Raw genomic sequence first — 27,056 nt, 5'->3', positions numbered from 1 at the left:
TCAAAAGGAGGCACAGTCAGGTCTCTGTACGTCGGGAGTTGTGAGTGCTAGAATCTTTGTGGCAGTGGGGCTTGGTGTGGAGGTAGCGCTGTCTTGCGTGGAGACGGAGGTGGGGGTAGTGGAAGTCATCTGTCCGAGGCGGGACGTAAATTGGAGTGCGGGTTCAGCATGCGGGGAGATCTACACCTTATCTTAGTGACATCTCGATGGACACCTCGATGGATATATATTTGCTGTGTACATTTAGTCCGATTGGAATACGAGCGACGAAGGATTTGGCCAAGGCCTTGGTATCGGGAGGGCGCAAAATAGTATTGGGAGTTTGGCGGAGCGCCCGCCTTGGAATATATTGGGAAGTTGACTTTGCTAGATTTGACTACCCAGGTATGTATTCTAGAAAACTAAAGTATCCTTAAACCCACAGACTTTGTTAATTACAGTGGTCTCGTAAAGTCTTCGAGTTGTTAGTATTTTTAGGGGGTTTTGACGTCTTGATCCAATTGTTGACTGTGACAACAGGGGTGCGCTGAGGCTACCATATTTTGAAGCTACATCCAGGAACATCCAGACTTCAACACTCAGATAGATTGCAAAGAACATGAAGCTATTTACACATTGGATTACATATGGCAGGAACGGCCAGTCGTCGTGCCTGCCATATGTTTCCTGCTTTCCAGTCAAGTGGCACTTGCTATTACAAGTTCGGCCCAAAATAGGGTCATGAAGCGGCGCTAACTCAAGGTGTCGGCCAATGCTGCTCGTATGATGAAGATGAGGCCAACGGAGGACCGTATGATTATGTCTTTAAAGCTTTAAACAAATATTCAATCGTTCTACCAAATATAAATTGGCATTCGTCCCATACCACCATTGAAAGAAAACAAACCCCAGCTCCCCAAGCCATTCTCTTCGCATCCATTTACCCACCATAACAATGGTTGATAAAATGAAAGTCTACGTCCACGGCAGCTACCGCAACATCGATGGACAGTATCCTGTCGCCGTCTCCACCGCCGTCTTCACACACGAGTCCGGCAGCCACAAGGCTTGGACCCGAATCGTTCCCGCCCAGCCCACCCCTACCCGCCAGCGCGCAGATCTCATGGCCATCGTGCTGGCGCTCGAAAAGGCGATTGTGGATGATGGCCGCCTCTACGACAAGCGTGCGGTGGATCTGAACATCTATTCCGGATCGCTGTATGCCGTCAAGAGCCTCACTGATTGGGCCGACAGGTGGATCTACAACGGGTGGATTGGAACTGATGGACGCGAGGTTGACAACCAGGACTTGATTAAACGGGCGTTGCAGGTGGAGGAGATGTTGATGGATGGGGGAAGTGTGAGGTATACGTGTATCCCGAGGGAGGAGAAGACGGAGGCAAATACATATGGTGAGCATGCTCTGAACTTGTGGATGGGAGGCTTTCCAATTGGGTGGGAATGGGAATGGCCGAGAAACACCAGGCAGGTGTAGGGCCAGGCAGGTGTAGGGAACCCACGGCATGGCCTATACCTCAATACGGATGGATGGGTATTTGTAACCGTTACTTGTGCAACTCTGGTGAAGTCGATTTTCTCATCCGTACTGGTTTTGGGGGCTGAGAAGGCAAAGCTGATAGACGATGGGCGACGGGTTGATAGGGGACTTGGTGCAATGGTATGGAGTTGGGGTGATTGCGTTCATTCAATAGAAGGATTCCAGCTACCATACTGAAGCCCATAATGATAGTATGGCTTTGGTTTTTATTTCATATATATGCAATATGTCTAAACCATTTCATCAGTACAAACCACCAATGCGCATACTCTGCCACATCCAGCCATATCCCCCGCCTATCCACTGTCCGGAATCCCAGACGCGCATCGTGCACAATATATGCCTAGAATGGTGCCTGGAATAGTGCCTGCTGCGCACTTGCATCTGTTCGCAACGCAGGTGCGCCCGACGAGACTGGCGGGACGGCAACATCACGCTCTACTACTGGCTTGATTGCGGCAGCTGAGGTGATAGAGGCCGTGGCCAGGAGTAGGAGGGGGCGGAGCTGCATATTACCTGTGCCTGTGGCGGACATGTTATGATAACCAGGGCGTCCGCCGCCACACACTAAATGGATGACAGTCATGCTAAGTAATAATATGGGGAAGTATCCCCGCCGTAAACGGGTACGTTATGCAATACCCACTCTTTATAAAACCTAATCGGGTAATCTATGTCATCTATGCAGGCTTATGCCCCTGACCCTGAACTTTTCCAAGGTTGGCGCTCTTGCTTGAACTTCAACGCTGAGCATACCAGGCAACATATTACGCGACATAGTTCACCGAGTCACTCGGAACTCGAACAGAATTCTCACATAGTGTCGGTGCAACATTTGAATCTTCAAGTTGTAAATTTTAAGCTGGATAGAGAGCAAGTAATGCCAACACCTTAACCAATTCTCCCTGTTCCATCTTTCTGCTTTCGAACGCCATGATCTCCCACCAACACGGTTTCCGCTCTTTTTCAAAATTCTCCAATCCACTTCGTTTCCCGCGGTTTTGTGTTATTCATGTTCCTAATCACCAAGTCTGGTCTGCCCTGTCAACAGTACCGCCAATCCGGAAGGTGTCTTCCAATGCTTCCAATGCCTCAGATGCCAAGGATTAAATCTAATACGACACCAAAACCCAAGCTGTCTGGTATCGGATCTGAGCCTCTTGGGTTGGGCACAAAGCTGATTGGTCAATCCGGGATGCAGTACCGGATTGATGGAATGCTACAGCACAGGACTGACCCCGTACTGGCTTGTGTTTATCTAGCTACGTGCGAACACCCTAAAAATATTCTAATTATTTGGGCTAATTTTTTTGTGGGCAATAGTGCTGAAGATCAAAAGAAATATGCCATCAAGAACATCTTTTCTACCGAGTTTGAGTACCAGTTAGACCTTCAAGCTCCGCTTCGAGGCTGCCCTAATCTTCGAGTCGTTATCGACACTGTTCCCGAACACCTTTTGTTCGTCTATAATTACTGCACTACCCATCTTCTAAAACTAGCTGAGAAAGACAACCTTTCTGACGCATCAAGGAAGAGAATACTGCGGGACACATTAGCTGGAATTGCAGATTTGCATGAACGGAATATCTTACACGGCGGTGAGTTAAATTCCGCTGTAGCCACTATTCGACCGTTATCAGCGCTGACAGTTCGTCCCTTTTCAAGATATCAAACCTGACAACATAGTTGTGAATTATGAAGAAAGCCCTAATGGCGCCATCGAGGTACAACGGGTCCAGGTTGGCGACCTCGAGATGGGATCCGTCATTCCACCTGGCTTAAATTTCCGCGGAGCCAAATTGGGCAATCCCATGTGGCGCAGCCCTGAGTCTCATGCTGCAGCCCGTATCAATCTCCCCACCGATGTATTTTCCTTCGGGCTTGTTGTGAGTCTGTGTACCCTTCATTGGATACAGAGTACCTGACCTTGTTATAGTGCATCTACACAATGCTACGGAAAATTATTTTCCGCATCGACAGCGAAGGATTAAGTCGAGCGGATGAAGAAAGGCTTGTAGTCAAGCGCCTGTCTCCAACTTTGGAGATGGTCCTGGTTTGGTCGGCCTCATAGACCACCTCGACGACTCAGTTGATTCGTGGCGCGACCTTGTTCTGGATGTCACTCCAGAATTTACAACTACTAATCCAAGGAAGCCATTCTCTATGTGGGTGGAAGTCGACGAAGGGTTTAGAGACATCGTCACGAAGATGACCAGTCTGGATCCCGCGAGAAGAATTACTGCGAGGGAAGCTCTCGAGCATCCTTGGTTCCAGGATTTATGACGTGGGCATTGTGTTGTCACTGACAGGGGAGATGAGAAAATCATAGGGCCCGGATACTGAGAGTCAGAATACGCATAATATGCCTCAAAATAAAGTTGGCGGCACAGGGGCCATTCCTTGAGAGAGCCATAAGCTTGGCCAATCAGTACACGAGGGAGGAGACTCACGGGAAAACGTGCAACAAAGGATAAATGCTTGTCCCCCTGCCAAGGAAAGAGAGAACGCAGTGTACGATAGGGGATTGCCAGAAAGGGGAATTTCTGTCATCGCAACTAGGGGTCTTCAGAAACCGGTTGATGTGAATATTTCCCAATCAAGCCTATCTCACTGTACAGCGAATAAATGCCTTTCGTCCGGACTCCTCTTTATCAGAGTCAACCGCCGTATCGCCCCGCCATGGCTCCGTGACCAACTTTCCAAAATCCGAACGCGTGGCTCGCTCGTGTCGAATTCCCCATTCGGGAGAGCCTAATACGGAAGTTCCACATGCAAGGAACATCTATCTCCTTATCTGTCTCTTGATTGACGATCTCTCAGACGCCAGATAGTGCTAGCTAACTTGGGTGGGCTAGTGTCGTAGCGTTTTTCCCCGCATTATTGGATTGCTTCCCCGCGATATGCAGAAGCTATCGTTAGGCTCGTTTGTCTATCACTTCTGAGAGATGCTAATCAATGTAACATTACATTTTATTGGCCTCTAGTTATCTTAACTAAGTTTATCGACAATATGTTGACCCACATGGGCTGGCTAGGCATCTGAGCAGGTGTAATATACGAAGTGACCAAGGCCGACGACGGACTCTCCCGTGTATTGGCGGGGATTGCGTCTTGCTTGCCTAATTAGGTAATTTATACTTCTCATTCCAACTTACAACAATACGCAATTGCCTCATGTGCCATTATCGGTGGATCTCATTCCATCAAGCCAGTTTACCGGCAGTCATGATGCTGGATTTTGCGGGGTAAGTGGGTAGTTCAGGAAAGTATATGTGTCTGGGCTTCAGATGCCTTTTCCCATAATTTTTTGGGCATCATTATTGTTTTCAACTTTCTACAATCTGTTCCCCGGTTTCCATCTCCACTGCATTGTTCCTCCAAGAAACTCCTTTCCAAAATGATTTACGCGTCACAAAGCACGCTCCAGTACGCTGTCAGCGTCCTCAGCTTGTGTGCACTACCAAGCATCCTCACTCCCGTCCAAGCTGCACCAGCGCCATCCACACTCCACTCAAGAGAACTCTTCAGCCAGCAAGTTCTAGCCACCAATGGAGTCGGCCCAGCCCCATACTACCGCATCGTAGCCCTCGCAAATCTAGGCAACGGCGTCGTCCTCGCTGCCTACGACGGACGACCTGATGGAGGTGATTCCCCATCCCCAAATTCCATCCTCCAACGCCGCAGCACAGACGGCGGCGACACATGGGGCGCGCCAACCTATATTGCGCAAGGCCAGGCTGGGTCCACGGGCGTGCAGAAGTACGGCTTCAGCGACCCAAGCTACGTCGTCGACCAAGACACTGGGAAGATATTCAACTTCCACGTCTTCTCTAAGAATGTGGGGTTTGGAAGCAGCGTGATCGGAAATGACGATGCGAATCTAAATGTAATTAGCTCGGAGGTGTCGGTTTCGACTGATGGAGGTGTGAGCTGGTCTACGGACCCCACGAATCAACTCAGCTTGCCACCGGCGGCTTCGAGTCTTATTACCACGGCGGTCAAGCCCGTGGGCCAGACGGTCAATGGTGTAGCCAATGTTGGCGGAGTGGTCGGCCAGTTCGCTGCATCAGGGGAAGGGATTCAGCTCCGGTACGGTGCCCACGCCGGACGTCTCATCCAGCAATTTGTCGGACGTGTCGTCCAGCCCAGTGGTAACGTTATATACCAAGCCTACAGCGTCTACAGTGATGACGGCGGCAGCACATGGCACATGGGGTCGCCTGTGGGGGTTGGTATGGATGAGAACAAAGTCGTCGAGCTGTCCAACGGCAACGTCATGCTGAACTCCAGGCCAAGCGACGGCAGCGGTTACCGCAAGGTCTCCATATCGACTGATGGCGGCATCACGTACACTGTTCCGAAGAGCGAAACGCAGTTGCCAGACCCAGCGAACAACGGCGCTATCACGAGAATGTACCCCGATGCTGCTGAAGGCTCGGCAAATGCAAAGATCTTGCTCTTCACCAATGCAAATAGCCAGACCAGCAGGGTTCAAGGGACAGCCCGATATTCGTGCGATGATGGGACGACCTGGTCCGCTGGCCGTGTGTTCCAAGCTGGTGCGATGAGCTACTCGACTATCACTGCGCTTGGTAATGATACGTTTGGGATCTTTTATGAGGGTGTGAGCAATACGCTCACATTTGCCAAGGTTGATAAGGCGTGGTTGGGGGTTTCGTGCTGAGGAGGAGTTGGTATTCTTAGCCAGACTGAACAAAGGCGGCGAGGAGCGTGGGAGGTGACGGATGTTGACGGCGCCTATGATTCACTTTGACTTTATATTCTACACTTCACAATAGATGATTTTCTGTGGCTGCCAGTTTTGAGAATGCGCAAGCCTGATTTAACCTGTAGATGCTTTCTGGGAGATGCTACACTCGGTCTCTATCACACGCAAGCTCATTCCTGGGAATTCGAAGATTCAACAGACTGATTCTCATTCTCCTTCATCTCAGGACCCGTGGCTTCCTCTTCATCAGCGGGCGTCTCTGATTCGGCCTTCTGCTCCTATCATACAAAGCCACTGAATATCCACCATAGAGATCTATAAAGACGTGCCAGGATACCGGTCTCGTCGCCAGTCTCCGCCACACCAGTCTCCACCTCAGGTTCAGGATTCTGAACCGGAGCGGCCTCTGCACCCTCTTCTTCCAGCTGCAGTTGAACAGGTCGTCTCCTGGCTAAAACGATTTGAATCGAAAGATCTTCGAGGCGTAGATACTCCTGTGTATTGTTAGAACCAGATATGGCAAGCAATGTCTACACAGTGTCCGGATACATACGTCTGGATGAGTTACGGAGTACAACTGATCAGTAGCATCGAGGAGATCGGACAATGTGTAATTCCCCCAACCAGGATATAAGTCTGCCCAGTTAGTACAAAAGTATGAGTTGTTTAGGTTGGGCAAGCTGACATTCCATGTTAGCACCGCCGGTGGCGTCGAAAACGAGGCTACAGAAGATGTTCCACATTGCCATTTTCTAAAACATGTTAGAACGAGTATATTGAGAGTATGATAAATGAACTTCTAACCTCTTCCCGGGTCCAGTCATCAGGATTATAATTATAATCATTAGGCATCTTTGCTTGGATGTTGTGCAAATGTAGTTCTGATTTTGTGACAAGTTGCAGTTGTAAGGTGAGAAAAGTTACAACCTCACCAAGCCAAAGAAGAACAACAACCACGAAAGTGAATTCCTTATCGTCACCGCTACGATAAGGATCCCTACTCTAACAAACAGTACCTCCCACAAAGCGTGCTCATATAATATACACCATACGGGTTCTCACAAAACAGTTGAGAACTGTTTCCCTCCTGACCCCGGATCTCCACCTCCGTACGGAGAGGAAACCCACAAGCCGTACCGTGCCGAGCCGGCCGAGCCGCTTTGGATTCGGGCAGCGGATATACCTTCGTCCGAAGCTATTCAAAGGCATGCAGGAGAAACGCCGAGAATCACCACCCTTCGTGCTACGCGCCACAAACAGACGAGGCACGTTCTCACATCCCCAGCGGCAGATTCACACCAACAACTTCACATCAGCAGCATCTCAGATTACAAAATATGATAGTTTAGATGCTTTGATTTGCTTTGCAGTGTTCAATACATTACAAGACACACATATGTCATCTCCCCCATCCATCCACGAATAAATGGGAATCAACCCTCCCCCCCCCAACACCCACTCATAATATCATGTCCCCCCAATCCCCCCTTCCAAACATCCCAAAAGCTCCAAACCGCTCAAAAAAAACGCTCACAAGGTATCTAAAAAAGTTCCCCCAAACCCAGTTGCTCCTCATCAAACCAACCCCTTCCAGCCGCAATAAAATGCCATTAAACGACCTCTCACAAAGACGTCATAATCCCCCCGAAGCCATCCGGTGACTCCCCCCCCTCACACAGCCTGCGTAATCTTCTTCCACCAACTCCCCCCACTAACCTCCCTCGGCCTCTCCCTCTCCCTCTCGCTCCTCCCCCCCCTCGGATCAGGGCCGTACCTCCTCTCATCCCCCGCACTACTAGGCTGACTCCGTCCCTTCTCCCTCTCCGCGCGCTCTGCACGCCTAGTCTCCCTACGCCGGCGCTTCGCCTCCGCTTCTTCAGGGGTAAGGTCATCGTACCGGCTCGAGCGACGCGTCTTCTTGCGCTCCACCTCGTCAGAGATGGGATCATCGACCTTCTCATCGTGGTCGGGCTCCTCGTCCTCAGGAGGCGGCGGCGCGTCGCTGTGCTCCTTCACCCAGCTATCGGTCCCGGAGTGCGGCCAGCCTGGCTTCTTCTCCCCCTTGCGTCGCGAGCTCTTGTGCGGGCGCCTCTCGTCATCCGTAGCATGGCGGGACTTCTCCCCGCTGCGCGGCTCGAAGTACGCATCCGGTGGTTCGGTAGCGCGACGACTCAGCTTCGGCGTCGCCCCGCCCTCCTTCGCGGCGCGTCGTTCAGCGTGCCTACGCCGGCGCTCCTCATCATCGGTAGGAACCCCATCCATAGTCGACCTACGGCGTTCCGATCGCTTCGCGTGAGGCACATCAGTATCATTATTATACCTCTCCGACGTCGCGCGCTCCTCCCTCCTCAGACGGTGTCGCTCAGCGCGCTCACCACCCCTCTCCTCCGCAGCTCTCTGCTCGCGTCTCGCCGCGCGTCTCGCCTCGCGCTCCTCCTGCCTACGCGCTTCATCAGCCTCATCAGCCTTGCGGCGACGCTCGCGGCGCTCTTCATCTTTAGCCCGCCTCGCCTCGTCAGCTGCGCGCTCTTGGGCTTCGCGCTCAGCGCGCCTTGCTCGTCGCGCAGCTCGTCGCGCTTCGTGGTCTTCTTCCGACGCGCCGCCGCTCATCACGGGGTTATCTGCGCTGATGACGTCGGCGTCGTCGGTCGAGCGCGTCTTATGGCTATCGCGTCGTCGTGACTCGCCGCCGCCCTCATCTGGACGGACCGAGCTGCGTCGTCTGCTTTCCGGCTTGGCGCTCGTCGACTTCCCCAGGAACCCGCCAAACATGCCGCCGAAGCCGGATTTCCTCGCCGAGGATTCGGAGCGCTTGAGTCCTCTGCTGCGGCCCTCGCGGTCGTCGGCGGGGCCGTTCGCATCCACCATGACTATATCGTCATCAACAGCCTGCTTATTGGATCGGTCAGTCATGGATCTTCTCTTGTGCCTGGGCCTATGAGGTAGGTCATCGCTTCCGGGAGCCATCGGAACGAAGGGCGGCGGTGGAGGAGCGGCTTCCTCATCGGGTTGTCTAGGTACCTTTGATTTTCTTTTGCGACCGCCGGATTCGTCGCTGGCTTTATCGACCATCACGATGTCGTCGTCCTCTACTTCTTTATAATAGTTAGTACTGGCATCAAGTGAATCATCAGGTTGTGACATACCTCGTGACTTGCTCTTCCGATCCGACTTGCTCCTCGAGTTGCCAGGTGTAACCCCAAGCATCCTCGCCGCCTTAGACGACATCTCTGGCGGCGGCGACATCATCCCAGTATCCAGCGACTGGCGACGCGAACTCGTGCGCGCGCCGCTGCTCGACCTCTTATCGCGAGTAGACATGGACCTCGAGATAGGTGGAGTAGAAGCGAACATGCTCGACAGGCCCTTCGACTTCGGCTTCGGCGTCTTCAAAGACTTTTCCTTATCAGAGGACTTCTCTGTCCCAGAGCCTCTATCCTCCGTCTTCCTTGACTTAGACGCCTTCGCTTCCGATGATCGCTTCTTCTTCTCGGCGGGCGGTGAATCCTCGAGCTTCACCTCCTTCGATTTGCTCGACTTCTTCTCGTCCTTCTTAGTTGCTGCACCCCACGTACCCCACGACCCGCTTTCACCGCGCACAACCTTTGCGCGCTCCTTCTTCGCGGGTTTTGCTTCCTTCGGCTCGGGCGGTGGTGTAGGTTCCTGCGCAGGCGGCGGTGGTGGTGGAGGAGGGGGTGGAGGCGGCGGTACGACCTCTACAGGCGCTTTACTGGACTTCTTTGATTTCTTCTCTTTCTTCGGGGGTGCCATATCAATAATCTCCACGATTTCGTCGTCGATGATATCTACAGGGAAGCTCCCAGGTACAGCTTTCTTCGGAGAATCTTCGACCTCGATAATCTCGTCCTTCTTACGCGATGACTTGGACTTCTTCTTATCATCCTTTGGCGGGGGCGCAGGCTCCTCCTCCGGTGGCGGCGGCGGCGGCGCAACCTCGGCCGTCTCAAACGCGCGTAACCTATCAGCAATCTTTCCGCCTACTGGTTTCTTGCTCAGCGCCGATGCTTTCATTGATGAAGATGATGCCAGCTTGCCCGTCGCGGCGCTGCTGTCTCTCAAGGTGGCACCTTCCAGAATCCCTGCTTTGTCAGCACCCGTAATTGCGACGTCCTTAGCCGACTCCTTTTTGGCAGCCTCAGTACCCTTGCTAGTCTTCTTGCTAGCACCCCAGAAGCTAAAGGCCCCTGCCGTAGTCTCGGCCGCGAGCTCCTTCTCTAGCGCCTCGGCCGCCTCGTCGTCAACTACGTCTTCTACAACTTCTGGCTCTGGTTCCGGTTCCGGTTCTACGACTTTCTTGGTCTTCGACTTTCCACCCTTCTTGGCGGCGAGCTTGGCTTCCTCTTTAGCCTTTTTCTCCTCCTCTTTAGCCTTTTTCTCGTCCTCCTTCGCCTTCTTCGCATCCTCCTTGGCCTTCTTCGCATCAAGCGCGTCCTGGATCTCCTTATCCTTCGCCGCCTGCTCCTCCGCTTCCTTCGCCGCCTGCGCAGCCGCCTCCTCCTCTTCAATCCGCTTAGCCTCCGCCTCTGCCTCTGCAGCAGCATCCGCCGCGGCCTTTGCTTCCTTCTCCGCCTCCTTCTCCGCCTTCTTCTTAGCAGCAGCAGCCTCCTTATCCGCCTTCTCCTGCTGCTTCTTGGTAAGCTTCGGCTTCTTGGCAGCGGCGGCCTTCTCAGCAGCGGCAGCAGCAGCCTCCTCTTCCTCCTTGGCCTTGGCTTCAGCCTCAGCAGCGGCAGCGGCAGCATCAGCCTCTGCCTTCTCCGCCTCCTCAGCAGCTACCCGCTCAGCCTCAGCAGCAGCATCGCGCTCATCCTGCTCCGCCTTCTCCTTCGCTTTCGCAGCCTCCTTGTCAGCCTTCTTCTGCTCAGACTTGGAGAGTTTCTTAGCTGGCTTAGCAGGCTCCTCCTTCTTAGGCTCCTCCTTCTTCTTCGAGGAGCCGAAGGCGCCCCAGCCATCGTCAGCCTCAGGCTCAGGCTCGGTAAGATCCATCGAAGGGGGCGTAGGCGCGGGCGGCGGCGCATCAAGACCACCCTTCTTCTTCTTATCCTTCTTGCTTATAGCAGCCCCCCAGCCACCGCCCCAAGAGTCATCCTCGGGCTCCTTATCCTTAGTCCCGAAGTCAAGGTCGATAAGGTCAGCTTCAGGGACGACCTCCTCAACAACCTCTACAACTTCGACAGCAGCGCTCTTGCTACCCTTCTTCTTCTTGTCCTTCTTGCCGGCACCGACACTACCCCAGATGTCATCTGTCTTTGGCTCTTCGACGACATCGGGTTTGATCGGCTCCTCCTCGACAATAGGTGCAGCAGCGCCCTTCTTCCCCTTCTTCTTCTTACTCGAAGCAGCGCCCCAGCCGCCGAAATCGTCTTCCGCAGCTATATCGCCGACTTCGGGGGCGGCGGGTGGTGGAGGTGGCGCCGGCTCTTCGACCTTAACTTCAACTAGGGCCTTGGATGTCTTGCTACCCTTCTTGTCCTTCTTGCCGAAGCTCATCCAGTCATCGTCGCCCGCGGGTTCGAAGGCCTTGGAGATTGGATCAGGCTCAACTATAGGCTCAGGTTCCGGCTCTTTAGCCTTATCCTTCTTGCCCTTCTTAGTCGTAGTCGTACCCCATCCCCCACCCCAGCCAGAAGCCTCTTCCTCCTTCTCTGGTTCGGGCGTAGGTTCCTTGACGACCTCTTTGACCTCTTCGACAACCTTGCTACCCTTCTTTCCCTTCTTCTTAGTCGCAGCTGGTGCCCACGACGCGAAGGCGTCTTCTTCGACGACCTTCTCTGGCTCGGGTTCGGGTATAGGTTCAGGTTCAGGGATGACTTCCTCAATAGCGCCCTTCTTCTTCTTCTTATCCTTCTTGGTCGTAGCGGCGCCCCAGCCACCACCCCAAGAGTCATCCTCTACCTTCTCCGGCTCAGGTTCAGGAACAGGTTCAGGTTCGGGCTCAGGCTTGACTTCCTCGACAACCGCACCCTTCTTACCCTTCTTCTTATCCTTCTTACTCGTAGCCGCGCCCCAACCACCGCCCCACGAGTCGTCCTCAACCTTCTCCGGCTCCGGCTCAGGAACAGGTTCCGGTTCCGGTTCGGGGATAACTTCCTCGACAACCGCGCCCTTCTTCCCCTTCTTCTTATCCTTCTTGGTCGTAGCCGCGCCCCACCCACCACCCCAAGAATCATCCTCCACCTTCTCCGGCTCAGGTTCCGGTACCGGCTCAGGCGTCGGCTCCTTCTCTTCCACCACGCCCTTGCCCTTCTTCTTATCCTTCTTCCCCACCGCGCCCCAGCCACCACCCCACGACGACTCCTCCTCCTTCACGGGCTCCGGTTCGGGTTCAGGCTCCTTGGGGATCTCCTCAATAACATTCTTCCCCTTCTTCTTCTTCTTCCCGACAGCGCCCCACGTATCTTCTACGACTGGTTCCTCCTTAGGCTCCTCCTTGGGCGGCTCCTCCACGACTGGCTCGGGGATGACTTCAGCAATAGCGCCCTTCTTCCCCTTCTTCTTCTTCGTCGTAGCCGCGCCCCAGCTGCTCGCGCCCCAGTCGTCCTCCGCAGGAGGCGGCGCCGCCTCCGGTTCCGGGACGACGACGGGCTCTTCGGCGGGGGGATCTTCGAAGGCGAATACAGCGCCCTTCTTCCCCTTCTTCTTATCCTTCTTAGACACGAAGCCGCTGAACCCATCGTCCTCCTCCTTCTTCTCCTCCTTCGGCGGCTCGGGTTCCGGCTCCTTGGTCTCCTCCTCGTCGAAGCCGAAGCTGAAGGCTCCCTTCTTCTTCTTAGTCGTCGTCGGCTTGCCGCGATTCAGACTCCACGGATTATCCCCGCCCTCCTCCTCTTTCTTCTCCTCGGTAGCCGCCGCCCCATCCGTAGCTGAGAAATCCCATCCGCTCCCCGTCGTAGCCGCCCCCTTCGTACCCGTATTCCAGCTACTCCCCCACGAGCCAAAACCTGACCCTGTCGTAGCCGCGGGTTTATCGAAGCTGAGGTCTAACGTACCCCCATCATCCAGTTTTATCTCTTGGAAAGCATCGAACGCCGAGGCTTTCGCTGGTTCAGGTTCCGGTTCCGGGTCTGCAGCCTTGCCCTTCTTGCCCTTCTTCTTCGACTTCGCAGGTGCAAATCCTCCCCAGTCGCCTTCTTCAGGAGCGTCTTCCTTCTTATCGCCATCATCGCTACCTTTCTTATCCCCAGATCCAGCGTCGCCAGCGTCGCCTGCATCTCCACCGCCCGCACCACCATCACCACCAGCATCCCCTTCTCCCTCCTCTTTCTTCTTCTCCTCATCGTCATCTCCCCATTTCGACTGCGCAGCCGCCTTCGCAGCCTGCTTTGCCTTCTTCTTAGCAGTCGTCTTGAAGCCGTCCTGGGATGTCCAGTCAACAGCCGCGGGAGCCATGGCGGGGTCGGCGAAGATCCGCTCAGTCGGCGGTTTGCGGGGTGGGAGCGGGGTATCGAAGTGTGCGGCTGCGTCGCGGTTGTAGTTCTCCGTAGCGAGGGCGTCGGAGGAGTCGGAGGGGTCGGTGAGGGGTGCGTCGAGGTCGCAACTACTATCGTCGTCGTCGGCGGGGGAAGCAATATGGCGCTTCGGGAGCGATGTGACGAAAAGCCGCAATGGCCTCAAGGTTACTGCTTTAGGCTGTTGGCTACGTAGCCCAAGAGCCACCGTATTCTCCTGTATGCGTCGTTAGATCAGCCCGTTCTCGGTCCACACCGCCCTGTCCTGCCCATGCTGCTTGCTGGGCTGCGGCTCATCCCGCTACTGCACGAGACAGCCGTGACAACACATGAAAAAAAATTGGCAGCACAACAAACACCAAGGGAAATAATTAAAGTTTTTTTTTTAGAAAAAGAGGGTTCAGGCAAGCGCATACCCATCGTGGTGCACCAGGCATAGGCGGGCCGTGGTAGTAGGCATCGTGAGAGCGGCGCGACGCAACCCATGCCAGCGCAATGTGCTGGAGCCGGATACGTGTGTCGTCCTCATCCCACCCAATCGTCCAGGGCTCCCTTGTATGTCCAAGGTCGCTCCTTGGATGACTTCCGAAGGACTGAGAAACCTCGGCCGCAGCCATTATGTGTATTCGAGGTCGTGAGATGGCAGAGAGGTGTCAGACTCATCGAAGCTATGTGGCGGAAGGTGCGCGAGCGAGGAGTGATCGTGGGACGCCTGCGACGCTTTTTTTTTAGATGGCGGGTGGAGAGAGATTCGTGGGGGGTCGCCGGAGGAGTATACTCGATCCGACTATACAGATGGTACCGTTCGATTCCTTGGGTATGCGATGACGAGAGGTAAAAGAAGGACGAGGGACGAATGTAGTCGGGATAAAGAAGCAGCCGCGCGACACCAGACACCAGCTTGCTTCTTAGAGTATTTGAGCGACGGGGTCACAAGGGAGGAATTTTGGCAGGTTTGTACTCCGTACTTTTCGTTCGGGAATGTTGTACTCGTACTATATCAGCGTACTATGTCAGTTGTACTACTTACAGTAAAAATGTACAAAGCATGTCAGTCAAGTGTCTCTCTTCTTCTCCTTCTGGGACCTCACAACAACAAAAGCACCCAAATGCCGGGCGGTTATTGGGTGGAGACGGCAAAAAAAAAAGAGGCTGGGGAGTATGTAAGGTATCGGTATCGTGGAGTTGTATAGCCAAGGTAGACCAATACAACCTTTCGTAGACAAAAAAGCCGTCGAGTAGCGGACACCCAAGGACAACCCAAGTGGAGGGAGGTGGAGGGAGGTGGAGGAAATAGTGGAGGAGGTTCCCCCGGTTCCCTGTCAGTTCCTGCCGGATTGACACTGGGGGCCGCAGTGCGGGCGCTGGGTGTTTCTGATTTCCGAAATCTTTTCAGGCGCGAAGCCAGATTAGTTGTTGTGTATCAGTCGGTTCGGAGGAGTGTGGTTGTGTGCCCTTATCCCACCCCTTGCATCGAAGTCCGTGCCAGGCAAAGTGAGTGGAGTTTTGGTGAGGGGAGCGGGCGCGTAGAGGGAGAGAAAAGTAAACAATGGCGGGTATCGTCGTCACCGTAACCGTCACTAGAGGGGGAAACTTTAGTGTTTTTTTTTGTGGATATCCCGAGAAACAAAACAACACGCCGCAAATATATAGCACAGCACAGCACAGCGTAGCGTAGCGGGAAGAGGACGAGGAGGGAAAAATCTGCACAGTGTCGCACGACCGCATGGGTTGTGTACCAGCTAGAGCAGAGCAGCCAGCCACGCCAAACGCAGCATGTCTATCCATCCCCATCCATCCCGACAGAGCGACAGAGCGACTGTTTGAGGTTGTATGCGCGAGCCAATGCATGTGCCGCCGTCTCCCACACACACACGCCACACACCACACACAAGCTCGACAGGGCTCGCTCCGGGTATGCTGACAGGCTATGACAGCACGATGCATGGAGCTGTGTGGCCGCTAGAGGGATGCGTGGGCACTACTGTGCGTCCAGTACAGTAGTGTATGTCCAGTAAAGGGAGCAGGTAAAGGAAGTACCTCTTGATCGCCTCTGGTGCTTCCCGAGATTCGGCGGCGAAGGGGAGGAAGGGACAGAAACGCGCCGTCCCTATGCGGGTATTGGAGGGGCATTCCAGCTGGATCTGGCTGTGGAATGGTGCTGACCAGGCTGACTCTTGCGCTGGCTCGAGAGTGTGATTTGGCATCGTCGTCGTCCATACAGCACACGCACGCAGCACATACTGTACTCCTAACCTTCCCTGCCCTGTATCAGACCGACCAGCCAGCTTCCTTCCTTCCCTCCTTGTCCACATCTACCATCCCCATCGGCTCACAACACAGCACACCCAAACCCATCCTAACCCTATCCCACAGCACCACCCCCCACCATCAGGCCACCTCCCCCCTCCAGCAGCACAATCCGGTTAGACACACGACTCACACTCACCACTGTACTTCCCACCCCCCTTGGCACACAACACCCACTCTACCACATGTATGAACACCCAATTACCAAACCCCCCCCCCTTTCCACTCACGCCCATCGCCCAGCGGCGCCTATGACTCGCCAGCCTCAGCAAAGTGTGCCCGTGGTGGCTCGTGTGTGGGGGTGCGCGCGCTGGGTGTGTGGTGGGATACTGTGTGTGTCGGCCAACCGGCGCGGGGGGATTGGCGAGTGTCGTGGGTGCCAAGGGCGTGCATGATAGTCGTCCTGCAGGTGCGTGGACGCTACGGCGCGATAGAGTAGAGGGGTGGAAGGGGGAGGAAGGAAGAGGTAGGTAGGGTGGAATGGATGTATGAGGTGGTAAGGCTGGGATGGAGGGATGGGCGTTTGAGATGGGTTTCTTGTATATGGGATTTTGGGAATTGGAGAGGGAGAGAGGGAGAGGGCTATGAAGGTATAGTGGGATGGTGGGATGATGGTGGTGGTGGGATATATTTGTCCACCTTGGGGGGGTTTTACTACGTAGGTACACACATACATACAACAAGTATAGTAGTAATTGACAGTACCAGTGTGGTAAGGCTATCCCCAGTCACATGACCAACCTCTCCCTCCCGCACTCCATGCCGCCACGGATCTCCACACACACAACACAACACAACACACACACAGAAAACAATGACGCACCGCCGCATCCACCTCATCAAATCTCCATCTAAATCAGCGCCTAATCGGGCCTGTCCACATAACAAATCCGCATACAAATCCACATAACAAAAAATCCACATATGCGCATTAACCAAAAAAAAGAGTATTCCATAACCGACTAATACTACTGTAATAAGTAAGAAGCTGCAGCTAGTCTAATCCGATCGAAGGGTATCGTGACAACCAAGAAAACATCGCGGGAATATAGCGACTAGATCCCAAGAGAGAAAAAAAAAATAGAAGCGTCGAGAAGAATAAATAAACCCAATTCAAATGGACATGACCCCACCGATAGGCCGTTACATAATGCCCCGTCCGTATGTCGATGTCGAAAAAATAAAAGACGCCGTATTTCATCCATAGTAGTGATCCCCATCCCATCCCCTTCTATCATTCCCCCCTCCCAAGCCAAGCCATGAAAAAAGAATGTAAACCAAGCCAAACCACCCCATCATGCTGCTCTGCTCACGTGCTAAACCCCCCTTCTCACCCCTTTCTCACCCGCCTCTTCGCACCCCTCCTCCTCACCTCCCACCACCGCCGCCATAATCACTCGCATAATCAACGCGATACCCATCCGGCATCTGCCCCTGCGTAAACCCCGTCCCCGGCCCACTCACATACCCCCCCTCATCCCCCTCATCATAATACTCACTCCCACTCGCATCAAAGCTGCTCCTCCCACTAACATCATCCTCCATCGCGTCTCCCTGCGGCAGATCCGCCCAGCTCAGTCCCGCGAGCGCGGGGTACTGCGCCAGCAGCGCAGCAGGGAGCGTGTAGTTCCCGCTCGCGTCCATGGGGAACCCGTTCGCGTCCATACTCTGCGGCGGCAGCGGTTGCTGCTGCTGCATATTCTGCGCCATGTGCTGCTCGTGCCACAGCCGCTGCCGCTCGATGTGCTCCTCGTCCAGCAGCGGCTTGATGCAGATCCTGCCCGCTTCAGAGCGGAAATGCCGACCGAGGGCGTCGGCGCGGGCGAAGCGTCGGCCGCAGCCCCATTGTCCGCCTTGCTTTAGCTCGCCTTTGCAGACGAACTTCTTCTCGCCAGAGTGTAGCCCTTCGTGCCGCTTTCGGTCGTGTTGGCGCGCGAAGGCTTTGCTGCAGACGGTGCAGACGAAGGGTCGCTCGTCGGTGTGGGTTCTGAGATGGGAGCGCAGGTTGTAAGCGCGGGTGAAGCGCTTGGGGCAGAGGGTGCACTGGAAGGTGGCGGGGTGCTTCTGGACGCGCTTCGGGTTGCCGTTTTCTGCGCTGCCGGATGCGGCTTGATATTCGGGGTCTGCGAGGCCGAGAATATAGTCGCGCTGGTTGGGAATTGCGGATGTGGACTGCCGGCGTCGGTGGCCTGGGGTGGATGCACCGGCCCTATCTAGAGGAGACAGTGATCGACCTGGTGGAGACGATCCACGATCTGAACCAGGGCCGAGGTTGCTCGGTGTTCCTTGGCGTGAAAACTGCGAGAGCCCAGTACCGGTAATATCGGAGCTAGCTCTAGGTCGCCGTCCTGTTGATGTTAGTATCAAGGTTCATATTCGCTGATATAAGGCGTCTTACCTCGTTGCGGTGGGGTCAGGGCATCTTGATCTAACGGTGCCTTCACCGGGAAGCTGTTCTGCCTCGACGCCGGCGCAAACTCGATATTGATATCAGGGGGCGGCATCTGTGGTCCCTGGCCCTGCTGTTCCTGGCCCATCTCCCCAAAATTCTCCTGCTTGAATTGCTGTTGACCATACATATCCAGGGTAGGCTGTTGGATGTATCCATTATTCGGCATGTTCATACTCAACATGAACGGGCTCTGCTGGTTCATCTGGCCCATCTGCTGCGGATCGAGTCGTGGTGACGGTTGGGGCGAATGAGCCGGGCTCCTGCCATTCAAAGGGCTAGTCCCATGATGAGGATCCGATATCGAGAAGTTTCCCATCGCTCCAAGGTCCTGGTAGATACCTTGGTCCTGTGGGTGAACTAGCGGAGAATGGCGCTGGTCCGTTGTGTCAAAGCTATCATGGAGTCCCAAATTAGGCGATGGCGCTACCGAAGATGCAGAGACATCAGAGTATTCCGAGGGAGTCTTCCGATGAGTCTTGAATTGCTGTGGGATCATGCCCCAGTCTGTCGGGAGCTGGGCATTCGGGAACTGGGCGCTCTCCGGCTGCAACGAGGCTGTTCTCGAGTGTCCAGGCGACCGCGGGAATTGGTGCTGGTTGAATGATGGCGAATGCTGAGCAGACGACGTCTGCGGAAGCTCTGCTGTGAGCATCTGGGGCGGTGTTGGTGTGTGATGTGGGGGTGAGGATATATCGCCAATTAGATCCGCCGGGTTGACAGATGGCTGAGGCGAGTCGTTTAAATATAACGAGGGATCGTAGATCTCGTTCTGGGTCTGAGGATTCGGATAGAGCGAGAAGTCTCCGCCGTTATAGTTGTTTACTCCGAGGAAGTTGTTGCTGTAGTTGAATTCCTGGTTCTGGTACTGCTGGTTGCCGTCGAACTGTTGCTGGAATTCTGGCTGGGCGTTCTGGTTTTGGCTCAACGCGTAAAGAGGTTCTCCAATGTTCCCCTGCGAGAATTGCTGGTTCTGTTCGACGTTCGTCTCGAATACTGGTAAAGTCTGGCCCTGCGAAAATTGTCCGCTAGAATATTGTTCCTGAAGATTGCCGTTGTTGATACCGAGCCCGAGGTTGGCGGGGTTGATATCGTCTTGATAGCTACTTGGCTGCGGCGACGACTCCTGCTTTAAATGGTTCGGGTGCTCCCCAGTCGGGGAAGTCCCTTGGTGATCCATGATGCTAAATGTATTTATGCTACTGTCGCTATATCTGACGTAGCAGTTGGCGTGTGTCGTTGACGCGGGCGGCACCTCAGCCTCTCAGGTACAGGGGAGCTCAGCCTCGGAGGCTGTGCAACGGATGCTGAGGCGAACAGCAAAAAAGCGCACCCAGAATAACTCCCGGCGCTAATTGCGTTTATAGTATGTATGCAGAGTATAAGCTTCTTTGCCTCTTAATGTTTGTTGTTCCTTTCTGCCGTGTATTCGAACTGTCGTGTGTCGAGACGGTGGGAATGGTCGCATAGGCGGGGGGGTAAATGCCCACAAGTCAGGTAACCCCGTAATTTCGTAGCAACAGGAGACTCGAGCGTCGGGGCAAGCCTGTCGTGTAAGAATATATTATTATGACCTCCTCACTGTTGCGCAATAGAGTTCGAACAGTTGTAAGAGCCCAAAGTGATATTATCTCGCACGATAGAGCCGAGAGATTACTGAAGTGGGAGTTGTGGCGGTCGCAAAAGTTCGTCTCGATAACGGACAGCTGAAGTCGCGCAATCTCACACGGGCGCCGACGTGAAACCTAGGTTTAACTATGCCACAGGGTCAGTTCAGGGCCCGCTAGATCGATATAGAGTCGACGATGAGACTCAAATGCGAGTTCTGAGTCGGTTCGCTGTGCAGAGCCCTTTGAGGAGTGGTTTAGGGTCTTGATCGTGGCGGTCGTGGCGGTCGTTTGGGTGGTGGAAGGGCGCGTTGTGGGGGAAGGGGATTAGGAAATGCGCGCTTACCCCGATACTGTATGGGAGCTGAAGCAACAACGCCTTGACGAGGCAGATAGTGTGCAAGTAGCAGTGGAGGTAGTGTGGCTGTTAATAGCACACGGACCTAGTAACAATTATAGGCCGTATATTAATTGGAGATCTGGAGATCAGATATCAGATGCGATGAGGTGGTAGTTAAGTCGTACTGCATATGAAATCAGAAAAGAAAAGCTTCAAGCACGAACTGTTCGTTTCGTGTAGTAGAATAGTAGAACAGTAGAACGCGAATTGTCGCAAAATGGGATTTGGTCGGGTTGACTCGCGCGCATGGGTGTTCCAATTATAAGTTCCTGCCTAGTTCGTATAGTTTGGTGGTGTAGCTCGGAACCACTCTAGTGGAGGCACGTGGTGAGTACGGCTGCCCAGAAAGACCATATATCTATTATATTTGTATGGTGGGGTCGAAGAGTGACTGACAACTACATAACCGTTCTAACAAATAGGGGTTTTGATAGTTGCAATAATTACAGGTTTAATCTAAGTGGGGGCCATAGCAGCAGGAGGAAGTATAATAATAAACATTAGGCTTCCAAATATTATTAATTTGTAAATTCCCTAATAATTTAGTCTAAAGTAGAGGATATCACAATAGGAGGAAGTAAAATAATAAAATTTAGGCTTCAAAAATTATACTATCTTACAAGCTCCCTAATAAGTTTCAACGAGGTTTTCTAGAACTAGTCTTCGGGCCTCTATAATGCCTGCTATAAATCGCCTCAATCTATTTAACAAGTCAATCATAACTAATATTTCCCATGCCACCATCGAGGTTCACTCCGCATAATCTAACGATGCTGACAGAAGCTTAGACATTTCGTCCAAAGATTCATCTCTGTTGCTAGGATTGCGTAGGAAATACAATATTTCCCTTCTAGCGACGCCCTCGAGAGCCCCTTGTGTGGTGTCAAACTTGCGGTAGAATTCACAAAATCGGGCCCATTTAGAGTCGGAAATATCTGTTACGAACTCCCCCTTGCCTCGAAGCTTTGACTTCTCGCTATCTTCGCGTGTTTTGAAATGATTAAATAGCTTTACGACGTCCAACTTCTCGCGGTCGTTGTAGGCTCGTATAGAAATCCCAGATACAGCTTTAGCTATCGGTTCCCATACCCGGAGGATATCCGCCTTAGATGATAATGTCAACATCCGATAAATGGCTTCCAGCGAGCTGTCGAATGGGCAACCTGGCGTAAGGCTTAATATGCCTAGCCCGGCGAATATTGGCTCGTGGAGAGAGCTGAAGCTACGGAAAGCATTAAAACACTGCACCAGTCTCGCCTCCGTTTTCTCCAACGATTGGAGCTCAACCTGGGTAATCCCGAACGCGATGTTAGAAAAATCCTGTAGCATGCATGCTTGTTCTTCTAAGTCGCCCATCAATGACGATGTAGGACGCCAGCACAGCAAAACTCTCCTGGTGTTCTTTCTTGACGCTTTAGTCAAATCATGCTGTATAATCCAATGTTGAAGCTCTCGATAGTCTCTATTCCCTTTTCCCACTTCATACCTAACTTGTTCAACAAGGAACGCAAGACGCAGATACAGGGCGTTTAAAGCTGAGCTCTGGTTGTCGAGTAACCAATTCTCGGATGCCTCACTGTCTTCAGGCATGCTGTCTAAAATGAGGGGTATCGGCCTTTTAGACTTGGAACAGCACGGCGGTGCTCTGCAGAAACTAGCGGCCGCTCCCCAACATGTTACCAACAATTCTAAAAAGAGACTTTGGGTGTATTGAGCAAGGTATATTGCCAAGTCAAACATTTCGTGTGAAGTTGGATGAGGCGTATAATAAGATGCGTAGGCAAATAGAAATTCTAGGCTTGTGATCGGTTGGATAGGACAACCGATTGTAGGAGGATATAAATCCTTAGCGAACTCAAAAATGATCTGAATGTGTGGTAGAATCCGGATGTCCGCTTCGTCTTCTTTCACATACTCGAGAGGTGGCGTCCGCTTTTTAACTGGTATTGTCATATTCAAAATGGCAGCCGTTCTCGCGATCCACGCCGATTTTTCTTCACTCTCCATTCTCCACGATGCCCAAAGTGCACTAGCTATAGTTTAAAGTCAATTTAAATAGTTCAACGTAGAAGGATTCTGAAAGACTTACCGGATGTATAGATAGTGTTTTAGTTTGGGCCTTGCGCCGTATGAGCGAGAATGAGAGGAGACGTCCAATAGCCTCGCGAAGCTTAATGTGAGACATCAACACTTCCATGAGCTCTACGTCTAGACCATAGTCTGCGGGGTCCATAGAAATAAGCTCGCCATTTAGCCCATATGTATCCCATGGGCTTCTCTTTGCCATATCTGAAAAGATGACCTCAGAGATTTCCTCCGGGTTCATAAAGGCAAAAAGTTGCAGCAGCAGCGATGCGTGTAGATGCGTCTTCCTAATATGCCGGAAAGAAATCTCCCAAGTCGTCAGAACTGTGTCGTATTGGCCATCTTCTAGCTGCGTCGTCTTGTGATATCTGTTTCGGGAAGAATGCCCCAGAAGATAGGCTTGCTCCTCATCTAGCAGGAGTAAATACTCGTCCATTGACATCTGCTGGTAATTAATATATGCAGCAGCTTGATCGATAGCCAAAGGGAGGTTCCCAAGTCTAGTGGCGAGTTTATTTGCTAGCTCTTTCGTAGTCTCATCTTGACATGTCTGCCGAATACTAAGTAGCAAAAGCTCAGTGGCCTCAGATAGTTCCATCTCGGTGACCTGTATCGCTGTGCCTAAGCGACTGGCTTCTCGATTGCGGCTTGTTATAATAACATGGCCATGGTGCCAATTGGCAATGAGCTGCTCTACCACATCTATCATGTCTGGGTCGTCCATATTGTCGATGATCACAAGCCAAGAATAATCATGAGAATCCCTAAGCCACTTCGTTATGTCGAACAATTTGCCCCCATGGAGTGTTGCAGGCAAGTCGGTAGTAGAATTTCGAGGGCTGAATTGGAAATTACTTCTTTGTTGGAGCTCGCCTTTCAGTGCGCGAGGGAATATGGATGATATGCGATTAAATGAGGAGGCCAATGTCTTAGGGCTTGTGCCATCAACCCAGATTACAGCTGTGTAATCGTTTCGGTGGAGTCTGGCATATTTCAAAGCAATTTCCGTCTTTCCACATCCACCCAGCCCCATAAGAATTGCACGTCGAAGATCTTTAGAGCTTCTTTGCCGCCGGGGAGGATTATTAGCAGCCTGGTCTTCAATAGGAAATACACTTTGCAGCTGCTGCAAATGCTGCTCTCTGCCGGTAAAATGAGGATTGTCTAGAAGCGGCAACTCAAAGAAGTGCTTTTCTTGCTTATGCGAGGATGTAGAGGTTCGATGGCGTGGGATCATCAACGATGAGCTTTGGGCCTCGTTTATACCAACCGAAGTTATAGAAATGCCATCGTCGCTAGCATTGAAGCTACTAGCGCTCCTTCTTTGGAACTGAAGGGATTCTCTCCTTCTATGGGAGTCACGACTCGATGCTCTGATGTATTGGCCCTCGGGTTGTATATTGGGTTGACTAAGTGCTGTTGATAGTCAGCTTTTGCCCTCTATATTCTATATTGGGCGTGAAAGCAAAGCACTTTCTCACATATAATTAGATCGAAGATATACCTGGTGCAATATCTGCTGCTAAACTACTAGAGTCTGACACTGTAGACTTGGAGAACCTTTTGATGACACTGATAACTCGTAGGTAATCTCGACTCGTTGATGATACAAATTTACACATATCTCGATGATTAGCAGCAATGTTGCTAGTACTGCCTACCCCATCGTCGAGTCTCGAGGAGCTGTCCGGTACCACCTAAGTTTAGTCAATAACTCGCTACGATTCAAAGATAGATTGAAATAAGAACCTACCTTACCACCAATGAGAGGAAGGGCAGAGGCCATCCCTCTATCCTCCTGAAAGGAGTACTCTTGGATCGTTTTGTCGACCTTTTTAGGGAGGAGGGAGAATACATCCGAAATCCGTTCTAACTCAGCCGAACTAGATTCGAGGCTTCGCAGGAGGTGTTTATTTGGACTTTGAAGGAAACAGCTTGCAGCTGATGCTGCAACGAGGCCGAGAGTTGCCCCTCCACTTCCTCTATGAGGTGTCCCGAGATAAATGATTCCAATAGTCGAAGAGTAAATACCAAACAGATGAGGCTGCTTCTGCTGAAGAGCGTGAGACTGGCTCAGAGCCTATTGAAGTATTAGTGATATGAACCATTAGCTTAAAATGATACTTTCATCTTTAACTACTATCCCACCGAGAGAGTGCGCGATCCAGAGAATGGGTCGAGAGGTCTGGACATATGTTAGGGCATTATCTCGGGTCAACCATCTCATATAGATCTACCTCTGCTGAATCTTCCCTAGAAATCTGCAAATCGTTCAAAATGTCCCGAGAAATAGCATAGAGACTGTTTTGGGAGACAGACTGGAACAATTCCACCACCTTCGCGTCGTAGCCGTACGTGATGATTCTAGCGTGCGGCACATCTCGCGGCAAGAATTCCTTCGGCCAAAAGACCGGCTGGGGTTGTGATTCCCACGTCGTCGGTGATTTCTTTTGAGTTATTTTCTGCCATAACGACCTTTTATGTTCGCTTTCGGCACTCGGTGGTGGTGAAATGCCTGTCCATGTCGTTCGAGGATTCCCCATGAGCCCGTGAACGAAAACAATGCTAATAGAAGTTAGAAACGGCCATAATGTCGGGTTAGAATAACTACTCTATGGTCGGATTGTGCCCCTCTTCAACTATTTCTGCACCAAGGTGGGAGAAACGCCTGCTCGATGTCTGTCATTGCGTTTATCAGTCGGCGGTGTACCCTCTTGCGTGTTAGTAGATAGGCGCACCATGATATCAAGCTGCCAAGCAGCCCTAGATGCTATGAAAAGTCCTATATGCTGTCCAAGGATTCGCCTCAGCTAATATGCTGCTCTGCAAGTAGAAAATTGTAGCTGAAGGGCTGCGGATAATCGCTCGCTGCAACACCCTATGTACCCCTGCTAGGTGATGCTGCACCCCATATGGAGAAGCTCGCGCTCACGAAGATGGTCGCAAACTGTCTCAGACAATTCGATTCGACCAGGGACAAAGAGTTGAGAGAAAGATGAAGTTCAAGAATCAAGAAACGAAACGAGGCTGGGGAGGGGTACTGAGGAAAATACATTGGCGCTGAGCCTTCAGTTGGGATACTGCAGGCAGCTGCACCATGACATTAGCTGCAGGACAACATTAGGAAACATGCACCGGGGTTCCCCAATCTGCGGAACTCAATACGAGTCTAGACGGCAACCTCAAATAACTACGACTCGAAACACCATTCATTCTAAACGCGCAATACCTTCAATCATCGCTGCAGGCTGAGGACAGAAGCAAACACGTGCTAGAGAGGCTCTACATCGCAGGAAATGACATAGAGTTCTGTTTGGTCTAGTAGCATATCGACATCACAGTAAAATTCTCGACCATCAATCAGCGAAAAGGCTCCAACTTACAAACATACCTGTTCTATAAAACACGACAAGTGGGTCCTTAAAGCTAATTTCCAAAACTCGAAAGCCGTCTGTCAACGAACTTTATCGTAGATCCCCATACAACATGGAGGTAGCGAGATCAGCTCAGCAGTGGAGTTTTGATACAGACCCAGCAGAACATCTTTATACACAAATCGTTTTTAAAGACGGCGGAGATTACTTCTTTTGTCAGTCTAAAGAGCGCCGACCTAAACTCGACACCGAAAGCATCAATGCCCTCAACCCCCAAAAGATTCTCCGGGGGCACATTTGGCCACTTCTTGAGGGGGGTCTTACCGTCTGCGACGACCCTACCAATCCTGACATCTATATCAAGAAACCCCGTCTTACTGCATACGACAGCACTCCCGCTCTTGCTCATTTGATCCTTCAAGAGGCTCGCGTATGCGAGATTTTGATGCAGAACTCCCATCCAAACGTTGCTAGGTATCTTGGATGTTATGTGCAAGAGGGCCGAATTGCAGCCTTTGCTTTCAGCGCTATGCTGAGACTGCTGAAGAAAGGAAGGCAAGAGGTTTGTTAATAAACAAGGCACTTGTCGTTAATCAGATCAGCGCAGCCATTGCCCATCTTCACTGCTTCAATCTGGCCCATAACGACGTCAAAGCATCCAATGTCATGTTCCCAACAATACAGAGCGAGAATGCAATCTTAGTCGATTTTGACTCTTGCGCCGTGATAGGCGGACCTCTTCCAGCTAAACGCGGTTTTATTGACTCTTTGGGGATAGAAGAACTTGGAAAATGTCTTTCGTAAATTATATCAAGTAGGCTATAGCGCCTAGCGCCTTTATTCAGTTCAAAGACGTTCACAGGAGCGTCAAATATGTATGGCAAAGAGCAAAAATCAATCATTCTCTGTTTCAAAGTGATTGTGTTGAAGTTTAAAACTATTCCCTCTCTACCTTATCGTTAACTCGCCCAGTTTCTATTAAATCTAAACACAACTAAAGTCAGTTATTCAAAATCTAAAAATATTTATTAATGCCCTTATCCTAATTTAAAGAAGTGTAAATTCATGGAATATTCTCGGAGCATTTAAAACAAGGAAA

General features: G+C 52.0%; 9 protein-coding genes across 9 annotated transcripts; 4 read left to right on the top strand and 5 right to left on the bottom strand.

The window, feature by feature from the left end:
- Positions 1–934: 934 nt before the first annotated feature.
- On the top strand, positions 935–1,474 carry VE01_03355 (uncharacterized protein; the record flags this gene model as incomplete). The annotated part of the gene is made up of 1 exon (XM_018272850.1): positions 935–1,474. The coding sequence occupies one exon, from the start codon at positions 935–937 to the stop codon at positions 1,472–1,474; it is 540 nt and encodes a 179-aa protein (XP_018132442.1).
- Positions 1,475–2,624: 1,150 nt separating this feature from the next.
- Positions 2,625–3,820, top strand: RPE1_1 (RIBULOSE-phosphate 3-epimerase; the record flags this gene model as incomplete). Its single annotated transcript, XM_018272849.1, has 5 exons — positions 2,625–2,803; positions 2,861–3,135; positions 3,224–3,423; positions 3,474–3,590; positions 3,692–3,820. The coding sequence occupies 5 exons, from the start codon at positions 2,625–2,627 to the stop codon at positions 3,818–3,820; spliced, it is 900 nt and encodes a 299-aa protein (XP_018132437.1).
- Positions 3,821–4,885: 1,065 nt separating this feature from the next.
- Positions 4,886–6,291, top strand: VE01_03353 (uncharacterized protein). Its single transcript, XM_018272848.2, has one exon. The coding sequence runs from the start codon at positions 4,935–4,937 to the stop codon at positions 6,219–6,221; it is 1,287 nt and encodes a 428-aa protein (XP_018132560.1). The 5' UTR covers positions 4,886–4,934; the 3' UTR covers positions 6,222–6,291.
- Positions 6,292–6,547: 256 nt separating this feature from the next.
- On the bottom strand, positions 6,548–7,118 carry VE01_03352 (uncharacterized protein; the record flags this gene model as incomplete). Its single annotated transcript, XM_018272847.1, has 4 exons — positions 6,548–6,760; positions 6,820–6,902; positions 6,952–7,018; positions 7,071–7,118. 4 exons carry the CDS (start codon positions 7,116–7,118, stop codon positions 6,548–6,550), a joined length of 411 nt encoding a protein of 136 aa, XP_018132440.1.
- A 631-nt stretch (positions 7,119–7,749) lies between these two features.
- On the bottom strand, positions 7,750–16,177 carry VE01_03351 (uncharacterized protein). The gene is made up of 3 exons (XM_018272846.2): positions 14,149–16,177; positions 9,413–13,949; positions 7,750–9,361 (listed from the first exon to the last, which is right to left on the bottom strand). Exons 1-3 carry the CDS (start codon positions 14,347–14,349, stop codon positions 7,938–7,940), a joined length of 6,162 nt encoding a protein of 2,053 aa, XP_018132439.1. The 5' UTR covers positions 14,350–16,177; the 3' UTR covers positions 7,750–7,937.
- A 566-nt stretch (positions 16,178–16,743) lies between these two features.
- CRZ1 (DNA-binding transcription factor) lies at positions 16,744–20,440 on the bottom strand. Its single transcript, XM_018272845.2, has 2 exons — positions 18,441–20,440; positions 16,744–18,390 (listed from the first exon to the last, which is right to left on the bottom strand). Exons 1-2 carry the CDS (start codon positions 19,669–19,671, stop codon positions 17,411–17,413), a joined length of 2,211 nt encoding a protein of 736 aa, XP_018132438.1. The 5' UTR covers positions 19,672–20,440; the 3' UTR covers positions 16,744–17,410.
- Positions 20,441–21,248: 808 nt separating this feature from the next.
- On the bottom strand, positions 21,249–22,088 carry VE01_03349 (uncharacterized protein; the record flags this gene model as incomplete). The annotated part of the gene is made up of 1 exon (XM_018272844.1): positions 21,249–22,088. The coding sequence occupies one exon, from the start codon at positions 22,086–22,088 to the stop codon at positions 21,249–21,251; it is 840 nt and encodes a 279-aa protein (XP_018132592.1).
- A 406-nt stretch (positions 22,089–22,494) lies between these two features.
- Positions 22,495–25,269, bottom strand: VE01_03348 (uncharacterized protein; the record flags this gene model as incomplete). Its single annotated transcript, XM_018272843.1, has 7 exons — positions 22,495–22,527; positions 22,588–23,999; positions 24,088–24,280; positions 24,337–24,663; positions 24,724–24,768; positions 24,821–25,148; positions 25,235–25,269. 7 exons carry the CDS (start codon positions 25,267–25,269, stop codon positions 22,495–22,497), a joined length of 2,373 nt encoding a protein of 790 aa, XP_018132593.1.
- An 800-nt stretch (positions 25,270–26,069) lies between these two features.
- Positions 26,070–26,528, top strand: VE01_03347 (uncharacterized protein; the record flags this gene model as incomplete). Its single annotated transcript, XM_018272842.1, has 1 exon — positions 26,070–26,528. One exon carries the CDS (start codon positions 26,070–26,072, stop codon positions 26,526–26,528), a length of 459 nt encoding a protein of 152 aa, XP_018132564.1.
- Between the last annotated feature and the right edge of the window lie 528 nt (positions 26,529–27,056).

This window comes from Pseudogymnoascus verrucosus (assembly GCF_001662655.1).
Source record: "Pseudogymnoascus verrucosus strain UAMH 10579 unplaced genomic scaffold scaffold_10, whole genome shotgun sequence".
NCBI lineage: Eukaryota > Fungi > Ascomycota > Leotiomycetes > Thelebolales > Thelebolaceae > Pseudogymnoascus > Pseudogymnoascus verrucosus.
The sequence above is the reverse complement of the archived record's forward strand: the minus strand, read 5'-3'. Positions and strand labels throughout refer to the sequence as shown.

Coding starts and splice junctions, on each gene's coding strand:
- VE01_03353 (XM_018272848.2), top strand. CDS start 4,935: ATGATTTACGCGTCACAAAGCACGCTCCAGTACGCTGTCAGCGTCCTC.
- VE01_03351 (XM_018272846.2), bottom strand. CDS start 14,349: ATGGCTGCGGCCGAGGTTTCTCAGTCCTTCGGAAGTCATCCAAGGAGC. Junction 13,950..14,148: donor TGCCTGGTGCACCACGATGG/GTATGCGCTTGC, acceptor CGACGCATACAG/GAGAATACGGTGGCTCTTGG. Junction 9,362..9,412: donor TCGGAAGAGCAAGTCACGAG/GTATGTCACAAC, acceptor ACTATTATAAAG/AAGTAGAGGACGACGACATC.
- CRZ1 (XM_018272845.2), bottom strand. CDS start 19,671: ATGGATCACCAAGGGACTTCCCCGACTGGGGAGCACCCGAACCATTTA. Junction 18,391..18,440: donor CCTGACCCCACCGCAACGAG/GTAAGACGCCTT, acceptor TAACATCAACAG/GACGGCGACCTAGAGCTAGC.